This window comes from Zootoca vivipara, chromosome 2 (genome assembly GCF_965207765.1).
Source record: "Zootoca vivipara chromosome 2, rZooViv2.hap1.1, whole genome shotgun sequence".
In the NCBI taxonomy this organism is placed as follows: domain Eukaryota; kingdom Metazoa; phylum Chordata; class Lepidosauria; order Squamata; family Lacertidae; genus Zootoca; species Zootoca vivipara.
In genome coordinates, this window is record NC_142584.1 from 66,242,193 (window position 1) to 66,266,134 (window position 23,942).

General features: G+C 48.3%; 2 protein-coding genes and 1 non-coding gene across 4 annotated transcripts; all 3 read left to right on the forward strand.

The window, feature by feature from the left end:
* DDX41 (DEAD-box helicase 41) lies at nucleotides 1-11,772 on the forward strand. Its single transcript, XM_035105855.3, has 17 exons — nucleotides 1-59; nucleotides 234-347; nucleotides 1,010-1,169; nucleotides 1,259-1,333; nucleotides 1,604-1,664; nucleotides 2,638-2,774; nucleotides 3,497-3,569; nucleotides 4,865-5,018; nucleotides 5,202-5,338; nucleotides 6,000-6,162; nucleotides 7,285-7,416; nucleotides 7,773-7,844; nucleotides 8,058-8,154; nucleotides 9,029-9,178; nucleotides 9,460-9,531; nucleotides 9,889-9,999; nucleotides 10,463-11,772. The coding sequence occupies exons 1-17, from the start codon at nucleotides 36-38 to the stop codon at nucleotides 10,597-10,599; spliced, it is 1,869 nt and encodes a 622-aa protein (XP_034961746.1). The 5' UTR covers nucleotides 1-35; the 3' UTR covers nucleotides 10,600-11,772.
* Nucleotides 11,348-23,188, forward strand: DOK3 (docking protein 3). Of its 2 annotated transcripts, none has more exons than XM_035105856.3 (5): nucleotides 11,348-11,477; nucleotides 15,195-15,485; nucleotides 16,636-16,729; nucleotides 20,164-20,339; nucleotides 22,045-23,188. In XM_035105856.3, exons 1-5 carry the CDS (start codon nucleotides 11,421-11,423, stop codon nucleotides 22,864-22,866), a joined length of 1,440 nt encoding a protein of 479 aa, XP_034961747.2. In that variant the 5' UTR covers nucleotides 11,348-11,420; the 3' UTR covers nucleotides 22,867-23,188. The 2 variants fall into 2 exon arrangements, with proteins under 2 accessions (XP_034961747.2, XP_088518220.1); XM_088662094.1 differs by having other exon boundaries at nucleotides 16,639-16,729.
* LOC118081625 (U6 spliceosomal RNA) lies at nucleotides 18,538-18,646 on the forward strand. The gene has a single exon (XR_004692095.1). It is a non-coding gene; the product is annotated as a U6 spliceosomal RNA (small nuclear RNA).
* Nucleotides 23,189-23,942: the final 754 nt, after the last annotated feature.

Below are 23,942 nucleotides of genomic sequence, written 5' to 3' on the forward strand. Positions count from 1 at the left end.
AGGAAGAGTCGGCGTGAGAGGACTGCGCTGAGAACATGGAGGCCGGAAGCGGCAGAAAGGTAACGAAAAAAAATAAGCTGGACTTGCGGCAGGTGCCTCCCCCCCTCCCGACCCCGTTCCCCACCCCCGAGACAACAAAGGCGGGGAATCCCCCCTACGCCATCCCAACACCCCTCCCCCGCGGTGGGACGGGAGCTTCTGTTCTTCTGAGTCGGATCTCTTGATTCCCGCAGAGGCAGCGCGAAGCGGAGTCGGAGGCGTCGGGCCAGTCCAGCGGAGGAGAGGAGGATGCCGAAGACGACGACTATGTGCCCTACGTGCCCGTCAAGCAGCGCAAGCAGCAGATGGTAAAGAGGGACGGGGTTGGGGGGGAATAGAGAGAGCGAGGAAGGGGCTTCTGGTGTTACCCTCCACGGTCCACCCCCATTACCCATTGGCCGCCCGCTGCGCTCCTCTGCCCACCCGGCCTGCAGGCAGGCCATGCGCACGGTTTACTGGAGAAGAAAGTCTCACTTGAGTTTGTTCCGGCAACTTTTAAGGATCGCAGGCTGAGCAGCTCCCCCCTGTGTCCCGTTTTCTATTTTGGCTGACCCCGATCTTCGGCCTGGTCTCTTAGCTGGTTTCCAGAAAGAAAGGAGGGATGCCACGGATCGGAACCATCTTTGCTATGCAAAGGCTGGAATCCTACTGTTGATACTTTTACTTATTTATTTGGCCTCTACCCAGTAGTCTTAAAATCCACATTCAATTAAAAAGAAAGATGAAAGGACAAGTCAGGGATTTCAAAATTAGCATGGAAATGGGTTATGAGTGGGAGGTGTATAGATACATGGAGAAAGTTGGGGTGGTGTGGTCCAATTTTTTATTTTTTATTTACTGAGGATTGTAAGTCTTGAGAGTTCTGAAGGGGATGTAAGAGGATTATATCTGTCTGAGGGCTTGCAGCTAAGGCCTTGGATCCAGTGGGTCATTCTAATTTCCTAACTCTACCTCTTTTCTATATATTCAGCTGCAGAAGTTGCTGCAGATGCGCCGCAAGGGGGCGTTGGAGGAGGATCAAAGGGACAGTGGCAGTGACTATCATGGAGATGAAGATGACATTCCTCTGGGTCCACAGTCCAACGTCAGCCTCCTTGACCAGCACCAGCACCTCAAAGAGAAAGCAGAAGGTAGAGTTGGCATTTTCTGATGACTCTGTAGTTAGGGAGGGGATGCTAGACTAAAGGGATATAACTGACAACTTTGGTTTTTTCCCCAGCACGTAAAGAGTCGGCTAAAGAGAAGCAACTGAAGGAGGAAGAGAAGATCCTGGAGAGTGTGGCAGAAGGACGAGGTGAGTGCCAGGGAATATTTTCCCAGTGATCTTTACAGTTCATTGATACTGGACAGAAGTGATGGTGATGTGGAGGAAGACTAAAGTGTTTCACCTGGGAATCAACAGTTAATGCCATTGCCTCCCATCAGTTGCTGTAATCATAAATAAAGCCAGTGTGACAGAGAAATCCCCTATAGATTCTTTGCTTTGCGCTCCATTTTACTCTGATGATGAGACCACCTGGTCCTTGACTTTGGACTCACTCATTGTTTTCTTTCTCTCATGCAGCTCTGATGTCTGTGAAGGAAATGGCAAAGGGCATTACATATGATGATCCCATTAAAACCAGGTAGGTTTTGCAGGCCATTCATTCGTACAATTTAAATGATGCTGTGTAGGTAATATTAGACCCTTCTGGAAACATGTGATCTTGCTAGGATCCTCAAGAAAAGGTATCAAGATGTGGAGTCACTTGTTTGCTGGGAAGCACTACCAAGGGTTTTTTTAAAAAATAAAAATTGATTTATATACCACCCTTTATTGAAAGACTTAAGGGGAGTATACAACATTAATGTCCTCCAGATGTTGTTGGAAAACAACGCCTACCATCCTTGACCACTGGCCATGGTGGCTGAGACAGATGGCAATTGTAGTCTAATGTGCTGCCCTCCATATGTTGTTGGACTATCTACATTGCAGATATTGGTGTTTGTGTGCAATTTTCTTAACTTTGTTAAACTGGGAGTACCTCTGGGCTGTTACACCATTCACACACTCACTCAGTAGAATGTGAAGTGGCTAAGATTTTCTAAAGGGAAAGGGGCTTTAGCACCTGCAATTATATTAGAAAGTTACAAGGTACAAGAATCATTACTTTTAAAAGGCTGTGAGTCTTTCATATTGCTTGAGCAGCTGATCTATATTTTGAAATCACTATTACATTGACATGGATAAGTATTCAAACAATGTCCAGCCTCGAGTAAAGTGGGACGCTTTTGTCAATGTAAAAATCAACAAATAATGCCACTGCTTCTCTGGGTACCATTTCTCATACTTTATTTTGTAACTGCCAAGCAGGAAGGCGGATTCACTCTGGACCTGAGCTGTGCTAATGGACTTACTAATTTCCTCCTTTGTGAAAAGCCCATGCAGTCTCAGTACTGTTGTCAGAATCACAATCACTTTTTGGAGAGTCCTGTTGAGGGTTCAGCACAGACATAGCTATCTCTGGCTGTATTTTATTTATTGTTCCATTTCAGTATGAGTGCCTTGCGCCTTGTATTCTTGTTCCCTGCTGAAATTTCAGTGTGTTCTTTTGCCAGCTGGAAGGCTCCTCGGTACATCCTCACTATGTCGGAGGCCCGACATGACCGTGTGCGTAAGAAGTATCATATCCTCGTGGAGGGGGAAGGCATTCCACCACCTATCAAAAGCTTCAAAGAGATGAAGTTCCCACCAGGTAAGTGACTACGGTGGTGATTGAAAAAACAAAGAAACTGTTTCTGAGGAGCATTGTTTCACATGGAGGAGTTAAAAGGATTGACCGTCCTTTGAACCTAGAGATCAGGGCTCTGAGCTGTCCCACTGCTCTCTTTACCCAGCTAAGATATTCTAAGGCAAGGATGGGGAGCCTGTTACCCTTTAGATGTTTCCCACCAGCAACACTTATCTTGGTCTGTAGTGAGGGATGCTGGGAGTTTTAGACTCCCCATCCCTACTCTATGGGCCGCTTCTCATGCTACCTTTTATGCTTGGGTGCACAAAGCAGAATCCAAAATACGCTTGCATCATTTCAAAAATTAATGACAAAGGCATGCATATACTTGCATTTAGCAAGAGGGATCTACTAATATGTGCACATAATTTACATTTGACACCATCTGTGTGAATGTATGTTCTGAGATACATAGCTAATAAAAATAAGCACCAGTAACTGCCCTAGGTGTTCACATTCTTGTTCTACAGGTATGATAGGAGATATTTCTGTTCTCTTGTCATCCTGGATAGCTCATTTGGTTAGAATGTGCTGCTGATTATGCCAAGGCTGCAGGTTCTCTCCCTGTATGGGATGGCTGCATATTCCTGCATTGCAGGTGGTTAGACGAGATGATCCTCAGGGTCCCTTCCGACTCTACAATTCTATGTTTCTTTAGCTTAACATGTGTCCAATTCTTTCTACAGGAATCCTGCGAGGTCTGAAGAAGAAGGGGATCCAGCAACCAACCCCCATCCAGATACAGGGTATTCCCACCATGTGAGTGCTGCTGGAGGTGTTTAAGCAGAAGCTCGATTTGCATCTGTCAGGGGTTCTCTTGTTGGGTCCTGCAGTGTAGAGATCTTTCATGGTGCAGCGGTTGGATTGGCTGACCTTCAAGGTCTTTACCAACTCTGTGAATCTAGATTTGCACAGTATTTTGGGTGCATATTTTCAGTTTTATGGGAATTCACTACATACCGAGCAGTAGTGACTGGTACCCATTGAGACTGGCAGGGCGGAAGGAAGAAGTGAACAGTGGGTGTCGCCAGAGCCAACACATTTCTAGTTCTGCCCCTAGCCTCCCTTCTCAGATATATAAGGGCAACACTGAGACTGTCAAAGGCACTGCCCAGCCAAGGAATCCACACAGCAGATAGTTAACTCTTTATTGTAAAGATAGCACAGTCGCTTCTACAGCTCTACACACACCAGTCTAATAGCTAGGCAACTATTCCCTGGTCCATGCAGTTGCAGCAGCGGGGGGCCACTCACCCTCTAGCAGTTTATGCACCTTCCCCCGACAGAGGCTGCATACACACAGCCTGAGACTGTGCTTGGGTGGAATCTTCCCCTGCTCATCCCCTCTTCAATCCCCTCCTGGTTCTGGGAGACAGTGGTGCAGGGGAGGGTGGGGAAGCACCTGGTCCCTCACGTGCCTAACCTGCCTCTTCCTCCTCATCTCCAGACCCACCATGTGCTCCACCCTCCAGATCTGAAGCTTTCCCTGTTTCTGATTCTTGCCTTCTGGCTGGTACAAGTCCCCACAAACCATTGCTCCCCTCTCCCAAGTCAGACTCCAGCCCCTCTGCTCTGGTGCACACTTGTCAGCAGCCTGCCAGTCCTTGACAGACACCAAGGAGGGAGGGAGCTGAGTGCCAGTGCCCCTCCTTGGGCAGCTTATATGTAAGAATGTAGGCAAGTGGAGTTGGTGGGGCAATGCCCCATTTGCCCAACAGACAATCTACTGATACTGAGGAATGTACGTCCTGAGCAAAAGCTGGTACCGAGGACCATAGTTGTTCATACATTTCCAGCCTTTTCTTTCTTACCATGAAGGCTAGAAATATGCTTTCTCTCAAACAAAGGCTGTACGTCTTTGCATGTTGTCATAGTTCATAGCTACTGAGTTCCCTTCTGGATGGATGCACTATTGAGGCACCTAAAAAGCAGCAGTTTGTAACCTGCAGTGATGGAGAGTCTCCTCCACACCCATCCCTTATCCTTCCTACTGTAGCCCCAACTCCTTCCAGCCCGAACAGGTCCCATTAACTTGCTCCTTTCTGCCCCCATAGCCTTTCCGGCAGAGACATGATTGGCATTGCGTTCACCGGCTCCGGCAAGACACTTGTGTTCACTCTCCCTGTTATCATGTTCTGCCTGGAGCAGGAGAAGAGGCTGCCGTTTTCCAAGAGAGAAGGGCCGTACGGGCTTATCATCTGCCCCTCAGTAAGTCTCCTGCCGTCCACTTAACTGGCCTTGTTCACATGCTTGGATATTGGGGGCAGAGGGGAGCAGAAGTGTGTAAAAGAGAGAGAGAGGGAGGGAGAGGGGGGGGAGAGAGAGAGAGAACAAATAGGAAGCACCTGGGGACTGCTAGCTGCTGGCTAATAGGACTTTTTGTTTCTGCAGAGGGAATTGGCTCGCCAAACCCATGGTATCCTTGAGTACTACTGCCGCCTGCTGCATGAGGATGGGATGCCTGCCCTGCGCTGTGCCCTTTGCATTGGAGGCATGTCTGTCAAGGAGCAAATGGAGACCATCAAACAGTAAGGCCAACATTGGGGGCAAATAAAGGAGCACTAGAATTGCAGCTAATGCATGTGTCTTCCCCCCCCAAAAAGCAGGGCCTCCCCACTCTTGTCAGTCACCTATATTTTATCCCAGCCTTCTCCTGCCTTGTATCTTATAGATGTTTTGGACCACAACTTCCAGCATCCCTGACCATTAGCTGGGGGTGATGGGAGTTGTAGTCCAAAACATCTGGAGGCCAAAAGGTTGAGGAAGGCTGGTTTATTCCAATCCATTTGGTATTTGCTGCTGCTTATTTCAGGACTTTGTTGTTCAAGCTTTATTTTAGTCACTAACACTAAAAATAAATAAATACCTTTTAAAAAACAAAATTGCTCTGACAACCAAACTGACTCTGAATGCACAACAAACACACATATCTGACTTGCTCTGCTTTACTGCCTTCCTGTTTCTCCTGGCAAAGCAGTGAGTCCAACATACAGGCCCTGCTCAGTCTAACCAGTTCTTAAGGCATTTTGAAGTGCTGGACTTGCAGAGGGAAGGGTTCAAAAGTGTGGAGGCAATGGGACATTGGTCCTTCAAAGGGGAATAGCCATACTCCCACTCCTGAACTCCTTGTTCTTGCGGATGCTACCAGAAGAGGGCCTTCTGCAGCTCTGACTCCTCCTCTTCCCACAGCGGTGTGCACATGATGGTGGCAACTCCAGGCCGGCTGATGGATCTCTTGCAAAAGAAGATGGTTAGCCTGGACGTCTGCCGCTACTTGGCACTGGATGAAGCAGACAGGATGATTGACATGGGCTTCGAGGGAGACATCCGCACCATCTTTTCCTACTTCAAGGTACCGGGCGAGACAGACTGTGCTTCTGCCTTTATCTCATTGAATTTGGCAGTTGCGCATTACCCTCCTCCTGGACCCATGTGCTTTCTGGTGCTAGAGGCATGGCTGGTGTGCTCTCGGGTAGCACTCCACTAGTTTACTTGAACTTTCCTCCTTGCTTTGGGCACTGCTGCTTCTGGCAACAGCGGTATTCTCCCTGTCAAGATGAAAACATGCAGACTGGTGCTGGGGACAGGACTTGACTGAGCTGAGGGGTTGTTTGGGTTATGCCTTTGAACTTGTTTTCAGAGCCAGTACTCTACCCTGGAGCTTGGAAAGAATAACAAAGAAGAGCATGCCTTTGCCCCTTCCTTGCTGCAAATTAGCCACAATTTGGCCTTGTACCTGGAATTGAGGGTAGGGTGGAAGGCTTTGAGGTTAGATGGTGTGGTTTCTAGTCAGGCTTGAGACCTGGCAAGTTTCTCCTTTGTAGAAATTACCCGCTGAGCTGAGAGTGGCATATCCCTCTTTTCTCATCCAAATTCAGCATGTTACTTGTTGCAGTGCAATTGGTTGGACTGGTTATATTCAGGATTGTGTATCTCTGCTGCAAAGTGGCACACACCCATGTCAAAGAAAACTGGATCCTGTGATTACTATACATAACATAAATGGAGCAGAGTTTGCATATATTATTTTTACATAATTTATTATACTTCTACTGATTATGGGAAAGGGCAAGAAGCTATGCAAGACACTAAAGCCCCTCTTTTGACCACTAGAAATTCTCCTGTCCTATTCTTCCCCTCCTACCCTTGCCCTCTAGCTTCTGAGACTTTGCCAACCATTGCTTTTACCTTTCATGTCTGCCTCTGCAGCCCATAAGGGCTAGTAACTTGCCTTTTAGAAATGAAAGCTGAGATTCTTAGCTAATTTTTTTGCCCAGTACAAAGCGAGGACCATTTTGAGAATCACATATGTGAATAAGATAGGCCCACCATCTTACCTTATGCATACAATTTCATTGACCCATTTTTTAGTGATCCCAGGGACTGCTTGGAAGTGGGATTCTGGGAAGTATAGCATATTAAAAGGGATGTCTCTAGTTGCCCATTTCCCTATCATGACTTTTTCCTGCCTTAGGGCCAGCGACAGACCCTTCTCTTCAGCGCCACCATGCCCAAGAAGATCCAGAACTTTGCCAAGAGTGCCCTTGTGAAGCCCATCACTATCAACGTGGGACGTGCAGGAGCTGCCAGCTTGGATGTTATTCAGGTGCATTGCGGCTCAGAGAGCCTTTCGCGTCACTCTTTCTGTCCCACCGTAAAGGGAGTACAAGTGATTATTTTGCTACAGCAATTTTGAGAGAAGTGTTTAACATTCTTACCTAATTTATGTGTATTTCATGCAGTGTTTTTCTAGCGGGTTAGCCTGAGAGGTGATAACCTGGCCGAAATAATGCACAGAGCTTTACAGCTGCCTATGAATTTTAACCTGTGTGTTTTCTGTGTCCAAACACAACATGACACTAGTTCATCTGAGCCCTGATCAGTTAGTCTGTAGCTTCTGCCTTTTCTCACACCGAAAATACTGGCACCGTGTGACCTTCGCCATTTTTCTCTTGTATCTAGGAAGTAGAGTATGTAAAGGAGGAAGCCAAGATGGTCTATCTGCTTGAGTGTCTACAGAAGACACCACCACCTGTGAGTACTTGTGCTCAGCCCTGTGTCTCAGTGTTAGTTGCATTAAAGGCAGCACCTGAAATTCTAAAGAAGCAACTGAGCGCTGTTCCAGAATTTTGTGGGGCATCCTGGTTCTGGAACCAAGGGTGGGAGCCTTGCTTAGGTGGAGGGAGTGAAGCATGTTCTTTGAGAGCCCTTACAGCTTGGCACTTTTGCTTTTTTGTGTGTGTGCAGGTTCTTATTTTTGCTGAGAAGAAAGCAGATGTAGATGCAATCCACGAATACTTGCTACTCAAGGGTGTAGAGGCTGTGGCCATACATGGTGGTAAAGGTCAGTAAGCGTCTTGATTCAAATCCGCTCTTTATCCAAGGGCAGCACGTCCAGGCCACAGATTTGTAGTCATCTGCTAACACAGTAGAAGGAAATTGAGAATATAACAGAACTACTGGCTTGTCATGGTTGTGCTTTTTTATGTCTGCCTTCCCCTTTCATTAATATATGGAACTGGTCAGTTGAGTGGAAATGTGCCCAATTTCAAACAGACCAAAAGGCAAGTGTTGTCTTTTGTTGTGGAATTTGCTTCCATTGGGTGTGAAGTGTCAAAAGATCTAGAACAGGCAGTCACAACAAGGCCAGAGTTTCTTATCAGCCCTTTAAAGCTCCTCTGTATTCACAGAAATCATTAAACTACCTTTGGAGCTAGGAAGCTGATGGTTCTAGACAGTGCAGCGTTGGATGAGTAATATGAGAACAGATGTGGAATTGAATGTATTGGTGAAGACTTGTGGGCATTGCTGCTGAGCATCTCTCCCTTCCAGTGGAGAATTTAGCCCTACATCCTTGGTATAGAGGCATATTTTAACACTGTTAAATTTGGGACAAACCCCTTCTTCCTTTTGATTTTTTAAACCCACTAAGGAGAAGCCTTCCTGGGGAAACAGCCCCCCATATCAGCCAGCTTCACAAGTTCCCGCCCTGTCCCTTCCTTGCACATTACAGCTGTCACTATGAGAGTTGAGTGGCTTGTGGAGCTGTTCACTCTGGCACTTCATAGATGTGTCTGTGGAGACAATGGTCCTTTTGTCATGGGATTGTGACTAATTCTCGGTAGAGTGTTTGAATGGAAACTCTTGTTGTCTTTGGGTTATGGGTGAATGGAAATCTCACTATTGCTGCCTCTAACACCCTCTGTGTCATCTTGCAGACCAAGAGGAACGGACAAAGGCCATTGAAGCCTTCCGGGATGGCAAGAAGGATGTCCTTGTCGCCACTGACGTTGCGTCCAAAGGCTTGGACTTCCCAGCCATCCAGCATGTCATCAACTATGACATGCCCGAGGAGATAGAAAACTACGGTACGAGGAGACAGGCTTGGCTTGGGATGGCTTTGGCTACCTGGTTGCATCTGCTCATATCCTTGCCTGCGTGAAGAGCTTCTGAGAAGGAGCTCAGGCATGTGGGGAAACTCTTGTAGGTGAACGAAACATAAACAAGTCAGATTTGGCTGACTGTTCTGTACATAGGCTGCGCGTGAGTCCTTGAATGTGCTGCCCCATAGAGAATAGGAATCAAAAAGAGTTAAAAGCTTCTCCCTTAGCTGACTTACATGTTAATATATATGTATGTATTTTTCCAGTTCATCGAATTGGACGTACAGGTCGCTCGGGGAATACTGGCATTGCCACCACCTTCATCAACAAAGCCTGTGGTGAGGAATTGAGAGGGGCTGCTATGGTGGGCAGGGGTGGAAGGTAGACTGCATGGGGGTGTAAAGGGGGTGGAGCTGAGGATCCGGGTCGGCAGGCCTGAGTCCTAGTAACATAAGGACTTACTGAACAGCGAGCCATAGCCATGCTTCCTTGTGAGTCACTGCTGAAAATAGAATCCTCCAGGGAGCCAAGACATCATGGGTGGGTGGTTTGGGTCTATTGCGAGTGCCTGCCTTATGGAGACAGCTAGTCACTTCTGCGTGGGCAATCTCCTTTGGCTTCCCACAATTGAAATCTGTTGCGCTTTCCCAGAGAAGCCAGCCTGTGTCCATTCTAACTTGCTTCTCTGTCCCCAGACGAGTCTGTGCTCATGGACCTGAAGGCGTTGCTGCTGGAGGCCAAGCAGAAGGTGCCTCCTGTGCTGCAGGTGTTGCATTGCGGCGACGAATCCATGCTGGATATTGGAGGTAAGCGATTGGGACAAGAGGCAACCATCCTGTTTGAGGCTGTAGAGTTGGTGGGGTTGACTTCACCGGAGAGACAGCTCACCTATAGCCAGATTGGGGCAATGGCCTCCTGAAAATAAATTGGGTCACGGTTTTTCAAAAGCCACAGAAGTCCTTATCTGGTCATTAGCCTCAAAAAGGAGAAGATCAAACAATAAAACCAGACCAAAGGGAAAGGTCTGAAATCGATTTCCAGGCAACCTGTGATTCTGCAGGTGGTGCTGCACTCCTGGTCCCATTACCTCTGACCATTGGCCATGCTGGCTGGGGCTTACGGGTGTTGGAGTCCAACAGCACTTGCAACTGAACCTGAGAGTGTTGCTTAGGTCTTTCTGTCTTCCCTCCTTTCCCCCGTCTTTCCCCCCTTTTGTGCCCCCACAGAGGGCCTGAGCTCTGACTGACGCTGTTCTTTTTTCTCTTCCAGGAGAGAGGGGCTGTGCTTTCTGTGGGGGCTTGGGCCACCGCATCACAGACTGCCCCAAGCTGGAAGCCATGCAGACCAAGCAAGTCAGCAACATTGGGCGCAAAGACTACCTGGCGCACAGCTCCATGGACTTCTAGAGATGCTGCCATTGGGCCCAGCAAAGAAATGGACTTTGCTGCTGCTTTGGAAGGGCAGCTCTGCTCAAATCCCGCTCTAGCATACTGTTGCCAGCTGGAGTGGGAAAAGGGCTTCACAGTGGACTTTCTGCATTTGGAAAGCCTAGTGCTTCTTTGTCACTGTGGCAGTTGCTGATCCTGCCACAGGTTGGAATGGGAGATGTATATAATAGGATGACTGATGCTTGTTTGGTGTAGGAGTTTCCTTTCGGCACTGCGGGATGGGAATAGATAGGTGGCGTGTCCTCTGTGTTTTAAGCAGGCTCGACACTTTTTTTTCTTGAAAGCAGCAGGGCAGTGATGCAATAGGCCATTGCGTCAGTAACTACGGTTAGGCTGTGTTGGGCAAGTGCTGCTGTGCTCGGCAAGTCCTGTGCTGCTCCATTCTCCAGCTCCGGTAGTTGTTTCCAAGACATTCCGCACCCCCTCTCAGAGAGGAACGTTCAGCCTTCTCTGTGTGACCCCACCTGTCTGTCCCCAGCCACGTCATGTGCCTCTGGCTGGCCCACTCTGCAGTTACCCTGCAGCTGCCGGAAGAGAAAGCTGTTAACCCACCAACGCTCATCAAGTCAGAAGTCCCCTGGGAGAGCCCGTGTCTCCTGGGACAGCTCTGCCTGTTGCAGCTCCCTATGTGCATGTAGGCCCCAAAGAGGAAGTTAGCAGGCAGAGGAAGTCGCCAGTGCTATCGTACATACTGACTCATCCCTGTGGCAGCCACAACGGCTTGCAGAGCCTGCAGACTGCCTCGCTCCTCACTGGGCTGCCCCTTCGGAGCCTGTCCCATGGAGTGTCCCGTGAAAGATGGGATCCTATACATCCAGCACCCCAAATTTGGGAAGGTAAATGGATGTGTGTGTGTCTGATTTGGTGGGTGGAGTGTCTGGCTCCAGGGAGCCTTTGCTTTATGTATGGGTGGGTGGCTTCAGTGGGAATTTTGAGTCTCGTCAAATGCAGGGGAGCATTTTTCCTAGCTTTGCCTTCTTTAGGGCCTGAGATTACATCCTCTGTAGTGCCAGAGGGTGGCTGCAGGAGCTGTCATTGCTCGGCATCTTTCCCACCTTCTGCTTTGTAATGTTACTGTATTGTGAATTTACAGCCAAACTGAACGTAAATAAACTCAATAACAAATTAAAATGCTATATGAAATAAGGGGTGTACCTGAAGCACGGTGTGTGGGAGAGAGAGGCGGGGAGAGCACATAAAATAAGTAGAATTGGCCTGAAACCGCCACTGAGCATGAGTGTGCAGGGGTGGTCCTATGGTGTTCTGCCTTTTAAAAGTGGGGCCCCCAGTGCCTGGTCTTTCTCTTGCTGCAGGAGCTCTCTAGAGAACTGGGTGCTTGTACTTTGGCCCATTTATAGTATGTTGTCAAGGGACTTGCTTGACCAAGGCAGCCATGTTTCTGTGTCCTATCTCTTGGGGTTGAGGATTGATCTGGATCTCCCTCCCCCCCCTCCCTCCCTCTCTCTCTGTCTTTCTAATCAAGTATCATGTTGCAGGTGTTAGTGAACTCAGCTGAAGCCTCAGGCTCCCCTATGGTGGAATTGACTGTGGTGCCAGAGCCCCCTTGGTGCCTGCCCATGTGCAGCGGATATGGCAAGGTGGCTGAAAAGAAATGGCTCAGTGGTTCTCTCATTTTCGGTCACCTGCCTTTTTTAACGTCCAGGGCTAGCAAATGACACCACCCACACCAAAAGGCAGTTACAATTAGATATTTTTGCATTCCTTGGAGGTGTTCAAATAGTATTTCTTAATATTTCCTCCATAAGTAGGTCAATATTCTCCCCCATATAACTCCCGAGGCCACACAACAAGCTAAAGTTTGAAATGAGGCCTTTCTGACTCTCGGCTTATGCTCTTAATCACTGTTCTACATCCATCACACATTGCTAGGAAACCTGGATCGCAAAAGTGGCTATATTGCTTTGTGGCAAATGGCTGCTGGCAAAGCGAGACTGAAAATGTCTGCAGCTGATACAGTATATGCTAAGGTCTCAAGGGTTCAGGCAGCATTGCTGACCTGCTATCTTGTTCTTATTACTCAGCAAACTTGACTTTACGGAAGTAGCCATAGTTAATCTCCATGGGCACTGGGAAGGTATCTTTCTTCCCCCTGTCTAAAATGAATACACTAGGGTAGAGGGAGGGAAAGAGGTTGTTTTCTGCTCTTCCAGAGAAGCAGACATGGAGCAGTGGATTCAAACTACAAGAAAGAAGATTCCACCTAAACATTAGGAAGAACTTCCTGACAGTAAAAGCTGTCCGGCAGTAGAATTTGCTACCAAGGAGCAGGGCCGTCTTAAGCATATCTGGCGCCGTGGTGCGACGATCCCTCCGGCGCCCCCCCCCCCGTTTCTCAGTGCGGCTGTCTGGCGGACGCGGCGCCCCCCTGGCGCCCTGCGCCACCCAGCCTGTCCATAGGGCCGGCCCTGCCAAGGAGTGTGGTGGAGTCTCCTTCTTTGAAGGTCTTTAAGCGGAGGCTTGGCGGCCATATGTCAGGAATGCTTTTGATGGTGTTTCCTGCTTGGCATGGCAGGGGGTTGGACTGGATGGCCCTTGTGGTCTCTTCCAACTCTATGATTCTATGAAACAGCTCTGTGGGTGTCTTCCATATTTGGTGCTGAAGTCCTTCTGAGTCCTCCTTGTCACAAGAGTAGGTTGGGAGATACAGCTTCCCCCGCTGATAATACCAGACCTGCCTTGTATTCTCGTGTACGGGTGAAAACTCCCTTCTTCTCCTGGCTATTAAGACTCTGTACTAGCCAACCACTTTAAACAACAAACAAGCCCAACCTACCACCATCCAAACCCTGACATGTGGTCACCAGAGGCACATAAACTTTGGCTGAGCTTGGGAGCCAAGCCAACCATTGTTTGTAGCCACTGCCAGAGTGACTTTCTTACTACTTGCTCCACAGAGACAAAATATGTTTTGGCACATCTCCACAGCTTGCTACTGGCATTGATTGACTGATTGATTGATTGTTAGACCAAAGTGGAGGTTTTTTTCCTCATGGGCCAGCCAGATTGGCATTTCTGGTCTCCACCAGCAACTTGGTGGCCACATTGGTAGACCACTGGTAGTTGGCATGCCATTTGTGCACTGGGAAGATTTCGTGCTTCCACTTGTCCTGCTGCAGAGTCCCAATCGTGAAAGAAATTGGACTGTTTTGAAAAGGAAGAGAGAGTGGGGTGGGGAAGGCAGAGTCTGGTGTATGGTGAACTGGAAGAGAAAAGGGCCACTATACCAACTGCGACTGGTTCGACAGCTATGACTATTCCTGCACTGGGAAAGACTTGCCACAGTGGTTCATGTGCTAGTTACTTCTAGACTGGATTGTGCTCCCTTGCGCTTGATCCAGAAGCTGCAGCACCATATAACACCTGTGCTCAGAGATCTGCTGTGGTTGCTGATTTGCTGCTGGGCCAGGTTCAAAGTGTTACTGTTTACCTACAAGATCACCTTACCCCACACTTGACCGCTTTAATTGGCAGAATCGGCACTATTGCAGGTGCCACATAATGCCTGTTCCACATTTGTAAGAATTTGATCATTTCAGGTGGGAATGTCTACACTTTGGATCGTCCTGCCACCTTCACTGCTCTCTTCAGTACCTGCTAAAAACATTATTGATTAGACAAGCCTGCCCAGATGCTTAGAAAGTGGACATCATTTGTTTTAGCGTTTTCACTTCTTTATGTTTTAAAGTAGGATTGTGAATTTTCCCGATTTTACTGTTTTATCTTTTGTAAACACCTTTAAGGGTGTTGGTTTTTTTTAACAATCAAAGCAGTGTATAAAATTTAGGAAATAATATAAAAATAAATATTATAGACAACAGCTCTGAAACCACTACTGGATGTCAGCTTTACACATGTCTCTTGGGCTTCTGAGGCTTCCGCCAGACACTTCACACACACATTTCCAGGCTTTCTTTTACTTCCATGAGGTTTAGACACTTGCTTTTTTTAAATAAATAAAAAAAGTATGATTTCAGCAGCTGGCTGCAGGAGGAGGAGATGCTAAATTCTTGCACAATAAGCCCACAACCTACACACATTTAACTTGTGTGCATTCAGCTCTACGCACTTGGCAAAAATAAAAATGGTTGGGGCACCCAGGGAAAAAAGACTTTCAGTTTCATCTCCCATTGTACCAATGTGTTTTGAGAATACACAACTTTGGCTTTTGGCACAATCCCTGGAATGTAGCCCCCTGTGTCAATTGAGAGCTTACGATATTTATCCCACTAATGCTTGCAGTGCATGCAGATTTGTGGGTCTATGCATCCAATTGCCTAAGAGGGGTAATCGCCAAAGAAATCTTCGTAACCTCTGATTCCATATTCTGTACTCCCACCTGCTCTTGGCAAGGACTCTACAGGGCAATAAATCCCCAGAGAGGATCACATTTCTGCTTGGGTAACGCGCCTTCCTGTAAGAATGATTCTGTTAAAGAGGCCTTTTTCTCCGTGTGTGGATTTCCTAGTGCAGACTGTTGTTAACCGGTGCCTGTCCTTGATTGTGTGCTGTCACCCCTTGCCCCCTGCTCACAGAAGGTCTGGCGGAAAGTGTGGGCCCAGCTCTTCGCCGACAGCCCCTCTGGCATCGCACGGCTCGAGTACTTTGAAGGGCGTGAAGGGGCCGCAGCGGAGAAGGCCACCCTGAGGAAGGGCGAGCGGAAGGTGATCCGCCTCTCGGACTGCGTCTCGGTGGAGCGGGCAGGCGAGCACAGCTCCCCAAAGGACACCACGGCCTTCTTCCTGAGCATGATGGAGCGCAACTGCTTGCTGGCAGCGGATCAAGCAGATGAGTGGATCGAATGTATCTGCCAGCTGGCTTTTCAGGTATTGACCTCTTCATATCTTCAGTGGGAAGGCCCTGTGTCTCGCTGAACCACAGGGAGATTCCTCCTGGCCACATGTCAGCTGTACGGAATCTCAGAGGGGTGCCAAGCTGCTTCCTCTAGAGGTGGCTTGCAGTTGCAAGTTTCTGGCCCTCAGCGAGGGTTGGACTTTATGACCTCCCAAGTCCTTTTTTACCTGCATTCCATTGACTGGAGAGGTCCTAAATTTGACTGCTATGGTGGCCGATCTTCCCTGCTCACTTGCTTAATGATAAGTACTTTTTGTGTCTTTTTTTGGTTAGGTTCTGAATGCAAGGGTTTATATATTCTTGCAAAAAATGGGGATGAAGCCCTGGAAATTCTGGACATGGCCTCTGGGTCTGAAATCTCTCTTGACGTGATGTATTGCAGCCTGTTCTCAACCCATGTTATTCAGAACATTGTCTCAGTGATTTTAATGGGGCATACGTTCAAGAAAGAATACATAAGAATTTAACCTTCCAGGACACTCCTATGTATATTTACTTGAATATACAGTGTTCAGTGAGGCTCACTCCCACATAGGTATACACAGAATTGCTGCCTTAATGTGCAAATAATTTGCGCAATCTCTGTTTTTCAATAAATTCTTGGTCATTCCTGTTTGTTGCCACTTAAAAAGTAGAAAATAGCAACCTAGTCTCCAAGGATGTTAGATGAGGAAGATAATAAGTTTGTGATGTTCTTTATACAGCCAGAATGCTCTGTTAATGATAGTGGGGCTTTAGTAATGGTGAAACTGAGATTGAGCGAGAAGAAGAATGGCTCACGGGGAAATAGTGTTTATGCAGAGCTGGCAACTAAGGTCTTTGCAAAAAAAAAAAAACAGATCCTTGGTGAGACACAAGAAGAAGGAAAAGGGAAGGTATTGAATGGGAGGATCCATGTTTTTAGTTGCTCATAAGAACAGTAAGGGATGTTTCTGGCCCGTAAGAATGGAACAAGGGTTGATGGGCACATGGTTGAAATTGGCTTTCTGTTCAGGTTGAGGTTCAGGGGGAATAATCCAAATGTTGGAACAAGGCACCCTGCCTTTCTCCGATTCTGTGATGGTTTTTTCATCTGAGAAATGCTCTCCTTGCTTCATTTCCCCTCTGCTGTGCTCCACACAGAAGATGCCTGCCCCCTCGTCCAGCTCAGTTGGAAACATACCCAGCCCACAGCCCCTCATGGAGGAGAACACCATCTACTCATCCTGGCAAGAAAGTATGTGCCTAAGGGGCAGGGTGGGTGTGGGGGTGAAGGACCTGGAACAAAACACCAGTTTCTTGTGCTACCAAGTGGCAGCTGATGGAAGGAGAGGCCTTCTGGGAAATTCAAGCTTTTAAGGAGCTTTGGTGCAGCTGCAGGTGCTATATGGTGGTGGCAGGGGGGAACATGCAACCCTCTTCTTGCTCCCAACTCCCATCAACCCCATTCAGCATGGGGGACCACAGATTTCCCATCTCTGGTGCACAGGCCCCAGTCCTCTGCTCAGACTTGACCTACAGCCTTTCTACAGCCTTTCTCAAACTTGGGTTCCCGGATGTTGTTGGACTACAACTCCCATCATCCCTAGCTACCAGGACCAGTGGTCAGGGGCGATGGGAGTTGTAGTCCAACAACATCCGGGAACCCAAGTTCGAGAAAGGCTAGGACATTTGTGAAAACCCAAACAGCCAACCCCCATGCTGGCAAAAATGTGATAAGTTATATCCGAAATGAGGAAACTATTTCAGCCTGAAGGCCAGATTTGAACTTAATCAACTGTCCGGAGGCCGTATTCCAATGGTGGATGGGGGCAAAAGTGGATGGAGCAAAACGACACAAGAAAAATTCCTCTGTTAGCACCTCCCCCTGCCCACCCCCACCTTGTCACCTGACACGCAGGCTAACAGCACCCACACATGCATGCATGCGGTCACATATACATGCACTTTCACACACCAGACATACTGGCATACAGGCATGTGTTTACATGCACACACACTCAGCATTTTTCCAGCCAGTGCTCTCTACCTAAGCACTAGGGTGGCTGGAAAGATCCATCTGCCTGCTCTTTAGATAGGATCTCTCAATCTTGACCTTAGCTCCTTTGCGCTAGGATGGGAGAATGAGAGTACAGTGATCCCTTGACTTACGAACTTAATCCGTTCCGAATGCACATTCGTAGGTCGAAAAGTTCGTAAGTCGAAAAGCGGTTTCCCATAGGGGAAAAAATATTCGGAAAAATTCGTAAGTCAAGGAAAGCGCATTTAAAATCCGTTAGTCGAGGAAACCACATTTTAAACCGCCAACGGTTTCCATTCGGATGTAGAAAAATTTGTAAGCGTGCGGCCATTTGTCCCGTTCGTAAGTCGAAAACTACGGATGTCGAGTAATTCGTAAGTCGAGGGACCACTGTATAAGGCAGCATTTCTTCCCACCCACCCCCTCCAGCACAGGGGGTGGGAGATGGAAACGCTGCCTTTTGCTCTTATCTCCCATCTAAGTGCGGTGATGTTCAGCACTAACACTGGAGATAAGGAGATCCCTCTGCCTGCTCTTCAGGCGCTTGTCGCCAATCTGTTCAGTTCATCTATTTTATTTAACAAACTCTATAGACCCCTAAGTGACTTACAAAACATAATGATTAGATTCTGATCCATAGAACGTGATAGATGTGCTGATTGAGCCAGTAGTCACGCTAAGTTGACTAATAGTAAAAGCCAGAAAATGATGAAATGGGCCAGAAAATGACATGAGATGAGAAGGGCTTGTTGGGACAGGCCTGATGGGGCAGATTAAACCCACAAGCTGAAGGTTCCCCACTGCAGAGCTGAATAATTGACAGCATGCCTCCCTTTACTGGTACCCTCTCCCCCAAACCTGCTATCTGAGGTATAGCTGCCAAGCCCCACCTGGAAAGTGAATCCATAGCTGAGCTGAAAAGATTTGAAACCAGGTCTCCAAAGTTCAAAGCTCTAAAACTGGAGTCACCCAGCTCTTTTGATCTGATAGCTTTACCCCACTGTTCTTCAAGAGTGTCATGCGCAGTGCTCGTTTGGGCAGCACATATACTAAAAATTTGAAATGATACAGAGAAGATTGGCATGGCCCCTGCACAAGGATGACACACAAATTTTTGAAGCGTTCCATAATAATAATAATAATAATAATAATAATAATAATAATAATAATGGAGTGTCATGTGTCCCTTTCAATGATTTTGGCATTAGAAACAAAGGACCCTCTAAAAAAGGGACAATTAGAGGCAAAGTGTTCTTGACAAGAAGCGTAAAACAAACAGCTTTGTGTGCTCCTATTATTAGACAGGAGTTTCTCCTTGGCTGTTCCCACACTGTTCTGTGCCCCAGTGACTCTATATTTACTGAGGCAGATGGGCAAGCTAAAAATGGAGTCTAATTTTGGAAGGATGTAAATTCACAAGCACCAGTGGATGTTCTGATGGAAGGGGGGAATATACAGTGGTACCTCAGTTTATGAACACAATTGGTTCCGGAAGTCTGTTCATAAACTGAAGCGTTCATAAACTGAAGCGAACTTTCCCATTGAAAGTAATGGAAAGTGAATTAATCCGTTCCAGACGGTCCGCGGAGTAAGCGTTCATAAACTGAAGCAAACTTTCCCATTGAAAGTAATGGAAAGTGGATTAATCCGTTCCAGACGGGTCCGCGGAGTACTTAAACTGAAGCGTTCATAAACTGAAGCATGGGTGTAATTGGTTCCGGAAGTCTGTTCATAAACTGAAGCGTTCATAAACTGAAGCATACTTTCCCATTGAAAGTAATGGGAAATGAATTAATCCGTTCCAGATGGGTCCGCGGCGTTCATAAACCAAAAATTCATAAACCGAGGTGTTCATAAACCGAGGTTCCACTGTATGTCTGAAGGGAACAGAGCAGTTCTGAAACAAAGTACCTGCTCCAACCATTGTGCACTCCACAACAAGGCAGTTAAGATAGCATGGGAGGAGGAGGGGAAGGGAAACAGCCCCTAAGATGTCTTCAGCCATCAAACATAAATGAGTCAGGGCTCTTTAGACAGAAGCACAACAAAAACATGGAGTCCTCTTCAGATTTCTGAAACGCTTTCCTACCAGAGTTCCACTTGGTCCTCCCCTATCAGTTTGCTTCTCCTGCTTGAGCAGAATTCAGTTTTCAAAATAAGCTAACACATGTGCCCAGCTACTTAATCTTATTTTTGCAACCTCCACTCATTTTGTGCAGTTTTGGTTACAGTCGTCCCTTGGAAGTTGAACGGAATCCATTCCGGAAGTCCGTTCAACTTCCAAAATGTCCGTAAACCAAAGCATGGCTTCTGATTGGCTGCAGGAAGCTCCTGCAGCCAATCGGAAGCCACGGCACCAGTCAGACATTCAGGTTCCAAAGAACGTTCGCAAACCAGAACACTCACTTCCGGGTTTGCGGCGTTTGAGAGCCAAAATGTTCGACTCGCAAGGCGTTCGACTTCTGAGGTACGACTGTACTTAGGTGGTGTGCAGTTTTGATATGTTTTTGTTTGCTTGTTTTTTGGGGTTTTTTTTTAAAGTGCGCACACAGAGAGTAGTCAGAGCCATGGCTGGGTTGGGGAGAATTAAAACTAAGACCACACATGACTTTTGAGGGATTTGTTGACCTTTTGCAATGCCTTCTCAACAGCCTGCGAATTCCCCGTGTCAGTATTCCCGACAGAGGCATCTGCAAGATGTCACTTGAAAGGGAACAACTACCTGATGACGACTTTACCTGAGCACCTGGTGCTGAAGGACGCTCACTCGGGGCAAGCCCTCTATACCTGGCCCTATGCCTTCCTCCGAAGATTTGGCCAGGAAAAGGTATGTTGTGTCTGTTTCCTCCTCCAGTGGCCCAGAAAACACCCATCCTCTACTGACTACCCTCAGGAACAGCAACAAAGGCAGGGAACATCCTGTCTTGTCCTGCAGCTTGAGGACAGGGATTGCCCTCATTCCCAGTGGGCTGTGTTAGCAGGCCCTGGTCACACCTTCAGCCCACAGGATGATTTCAAAATAAGCAGACCTGTACAGAGATAGCAGGTAAGTCTTCCTCACACTTCAGGTGATGCTTCTTTTAGTGTGTAGCTGCTGTTCTGGGAATGGTGGTATCTTTAGTAAATTCCCACACACCCTTTTCTGGCTTGGTGCATTGGGCTAGGAGTTGAAATGCTCACCCTCCCATTATTTCACCATTCACTTGAACACATAAAAAAATTGTCCACCCACTCTTCTGATTTGACAGTCCTGGAGGCTGCTCCACCCATTGCTGCTCCACCCACCTTCTTAAGTTTGCTGCCTGCTCCTGGGACTTTTTAAACCCACCCAGATTACACTCAGTTTGAGCTATTTCATATGCAGGGACCATAGATCAGCTGCTGAAAGCGTGCTGCCCATCTCGAAGGTGCAAAGGGATGTGGCACAGCATCCCTTCGTCCTTTGCATGCCGAAGGCCCCAGATTCGATCCCTGGCATCTCCAGTTAACAGAAACAGGTAGAAGGCCATGGGGAAGAGCCTCTGCCTGAGAGCTGTGGCAAGCTAGACTGGGCAATCCTGGGCTACATGGAGAAAATATAGTCCAAACAGATGGACCTTTTGCTGCTGGATGCCAAGGACAAGATGACGGCCTTCCATTCCATGCACAGAAGCTACCTGGGCTGACAGTCGAGTCTTAGCATTGGCAATGGCGCAGCACCCTCGACCACTCCTGGGGGCAGCAGGCTATCCTGGCAGGAGGGAGTCAGGTGCAGGGCAACCTAGCTTAAGGGACTTGGAGGACTTGGATGGTGGACTGCTGCCCTGCCCCCAGTGGTGAATGGTGCCCTTTGCGACTGGTCGGGAGGAAGGCAGAGAGACCGACAGCAGGTGGCACCAGAGCCAATGACAGTCAGAGCCACCTGTGACGGGTTGTAAGAAAGAAGGCAGGTTGGGGTTGGCTGAGTTTGGTGGGACAGGGCTCCCTTTGCCCTGAATGGACCAGCCTGTGTGGCCTGCCCTCCCCCAGCACCTGCCCCCCTGCTTGGTGCTAATGGTAGGGCTGCCCTTGACCCTAGCCTCTTCCAGGGTAAATCTCTGCCCTGTCCAGCTAAAAGGATTTTGGGTGGCAGACCAAGCATCTGGCTGAGATGGTGAAGAGCCACTCCCCATCATAATCCCGGGCTAAATCAGCAACTTCTATCTAGTCTGTTTTTCTTGGATCTGTCTCCAATGAGGCTCAGCACCAGCAGACAGCTATGGGCTGATCCACACCATACATGAAAAGCACATCCAATGTGTGTCCAAAGCGCATGGCTTTCCCCCAAAAGGAACCCTGGGAAACGGTAGTTTGTTGAGGCTGCTGGGCACTGTAGAACTACAGTTCCCAGGGTTCTTTGGAGTTCCTTAAATGTTTGTTGGGTGTGCTTTAAATGTTTGGTGCTGCTATGCTTTGCTTTGCCTTAGATGCTGCAGGAGAAACTTGAGCAGAGATATCAATGTATGAGAATCACCTTAAGAAAGCACCTTTGTGTTCCCCCACTCTCTCCCCAGACGGTGTTCTCCTTTGAGGCCGGGCGCCGCTGTGACTCCGGAGAGGGCCTCTTTATCTTCAACACCATACGGGCTGCGGAGATCTGCCGAGCTGTCTCGGCCTCCATAGACCGCCAGAAAGCTACTCTTCTGGAGAGAGACAAGAAAGCCAGCATCTCCCCAGGCCAGGACTGTATGCAGAAAGCAGGCGGCTGGTCCTGGCCCACCAGCACGGAGAACCCGGAGGGAGTGCAGCCGCTGTATGAAAGAACGCCAATGGGAAGTGTGGACATGGGGTTCCCAGCAGCGCCTCCTGGCGGCGGCCGCTCCATTTCCCCAGAGTTCAAGGCTTCCGACTCGCCCATCATCTACGCTTCCATTGGCAAGAGCTTCCCTCTCCCGTTCCAGCCCTCGGGCAAGGTAGAGGCAGAACCCAAAGCAGGAAGAGAACAGGGCTCGGACCACCTCTATGAGAACCTGCGCAGCCTGGAGCAGCAGGCCCTCTGCGCGGAGCCTCTGAGCCTCGGCTACAGAGACTCCCCTGAGGGCGGCGGCAGCAACGAGGCATCGCCCATCTACGACAACAGCCCCGTAGTGGCAAGGCGCTCCAGCAGTAACCCTGCCTTCAATCCCAGTGCTGTGGGGGCTGACCCTGCTCCAGACAGCCAGTGCCCTTCTCCCTTGCTGGATTGCCAGGGGCCCGAAAGCGAAGGTGAGGGCCGGGCCAGAGCCAAGGCAAGAGGGGCTGGGGCCTTCAAGCACAAGCTGGTCACTATGTTGAGCCGGGAAGGAGGAGCCGGCAAAGCAGCCGGCAAGAATGCAGGCTCAATGGACAAAGCATGATGGATCCCTCCAGCTGCCTGGGGTTTGGGGAGTCCTGTCCGCCAATTGAATCTCCTATTCCTCCTCTGCCTCCTCTTTATCAAGACTTTGGCAGGCAAGATCTATGTGACCTCAAGACGCAGCTTCTCAAATCATTTGATAGTGACAAGGCTGGTTAGATGCCCTCAACTCCATTGTGTCAGCCTTGGTTCCTCAGGTGAAGCATGTCAAGCTTGGGAACAAGGGGATCTGAGGGAGCAGGTGGATGAGGTGTACATTTTGGGTTTTCTTTTTTCCTTTCTGTCTCAATAAATAAATAAAACAACGTTTCTCAGGTTATCAAGTACCTCTGTTGACGCGGGCTCTGTTTGGCTCTTTCTCTCTTTGCTCTTTTGCTTTTGAGACCACCTGTCACTGCTGCACTTCCCAAGGAGGGGGTCTTCTCATTGAAACCCCCCCCCCCGGGAGCTTTGCTGATGTTATGAGGGCCAGCCTCACTTGGTGGTGAAGGGCATTCTTGCTTGGCAAGTGCTAAATCCCCGGGATCTCTGCATGCAGGGCTGGGGAAACATTCATGTGACATCTTGCAGAACCCCTGCCAGTCAGCACAGTATCACATACCCCTCAACTGTCCTGAAAAGACTGGGACATCCCACCGCCTAAGAGCATGGCAGCCATTTTGGGCGTCACAATCTCACCCTGGGAAAAAAGTGCTTTTGGGGGGCCGTGATCTTGCACATGTCACATGACTCATGCAGTAGTGCAGTCCCGGAAGATGCTGTCCTAGATTTTCATCATGACATGTTGGAGGGTATGGTATCAGACTCTCTAGATAGCCAATGGCCTGACGTAAGACAGCTTCCTCTGTTCTTATCCATTTAGGATCCTAGCACCGTCCTTTTATTGAAGTGATGGGGAACCTTTAGCCCTCTTGGACTCCATCAGTCCCACTAAGCATAGGCAATGGCAAGTTGTTGTAGTCCGACAACATATCAAAGACCATAGGTTCCTCTTTTCGCTTTTGCCCCCTCTTTTTTTTTGCATGCTATAGTATGATGAGCTTCAAGTAATTGCTCTATTCTTGCACTAGAGGGCAA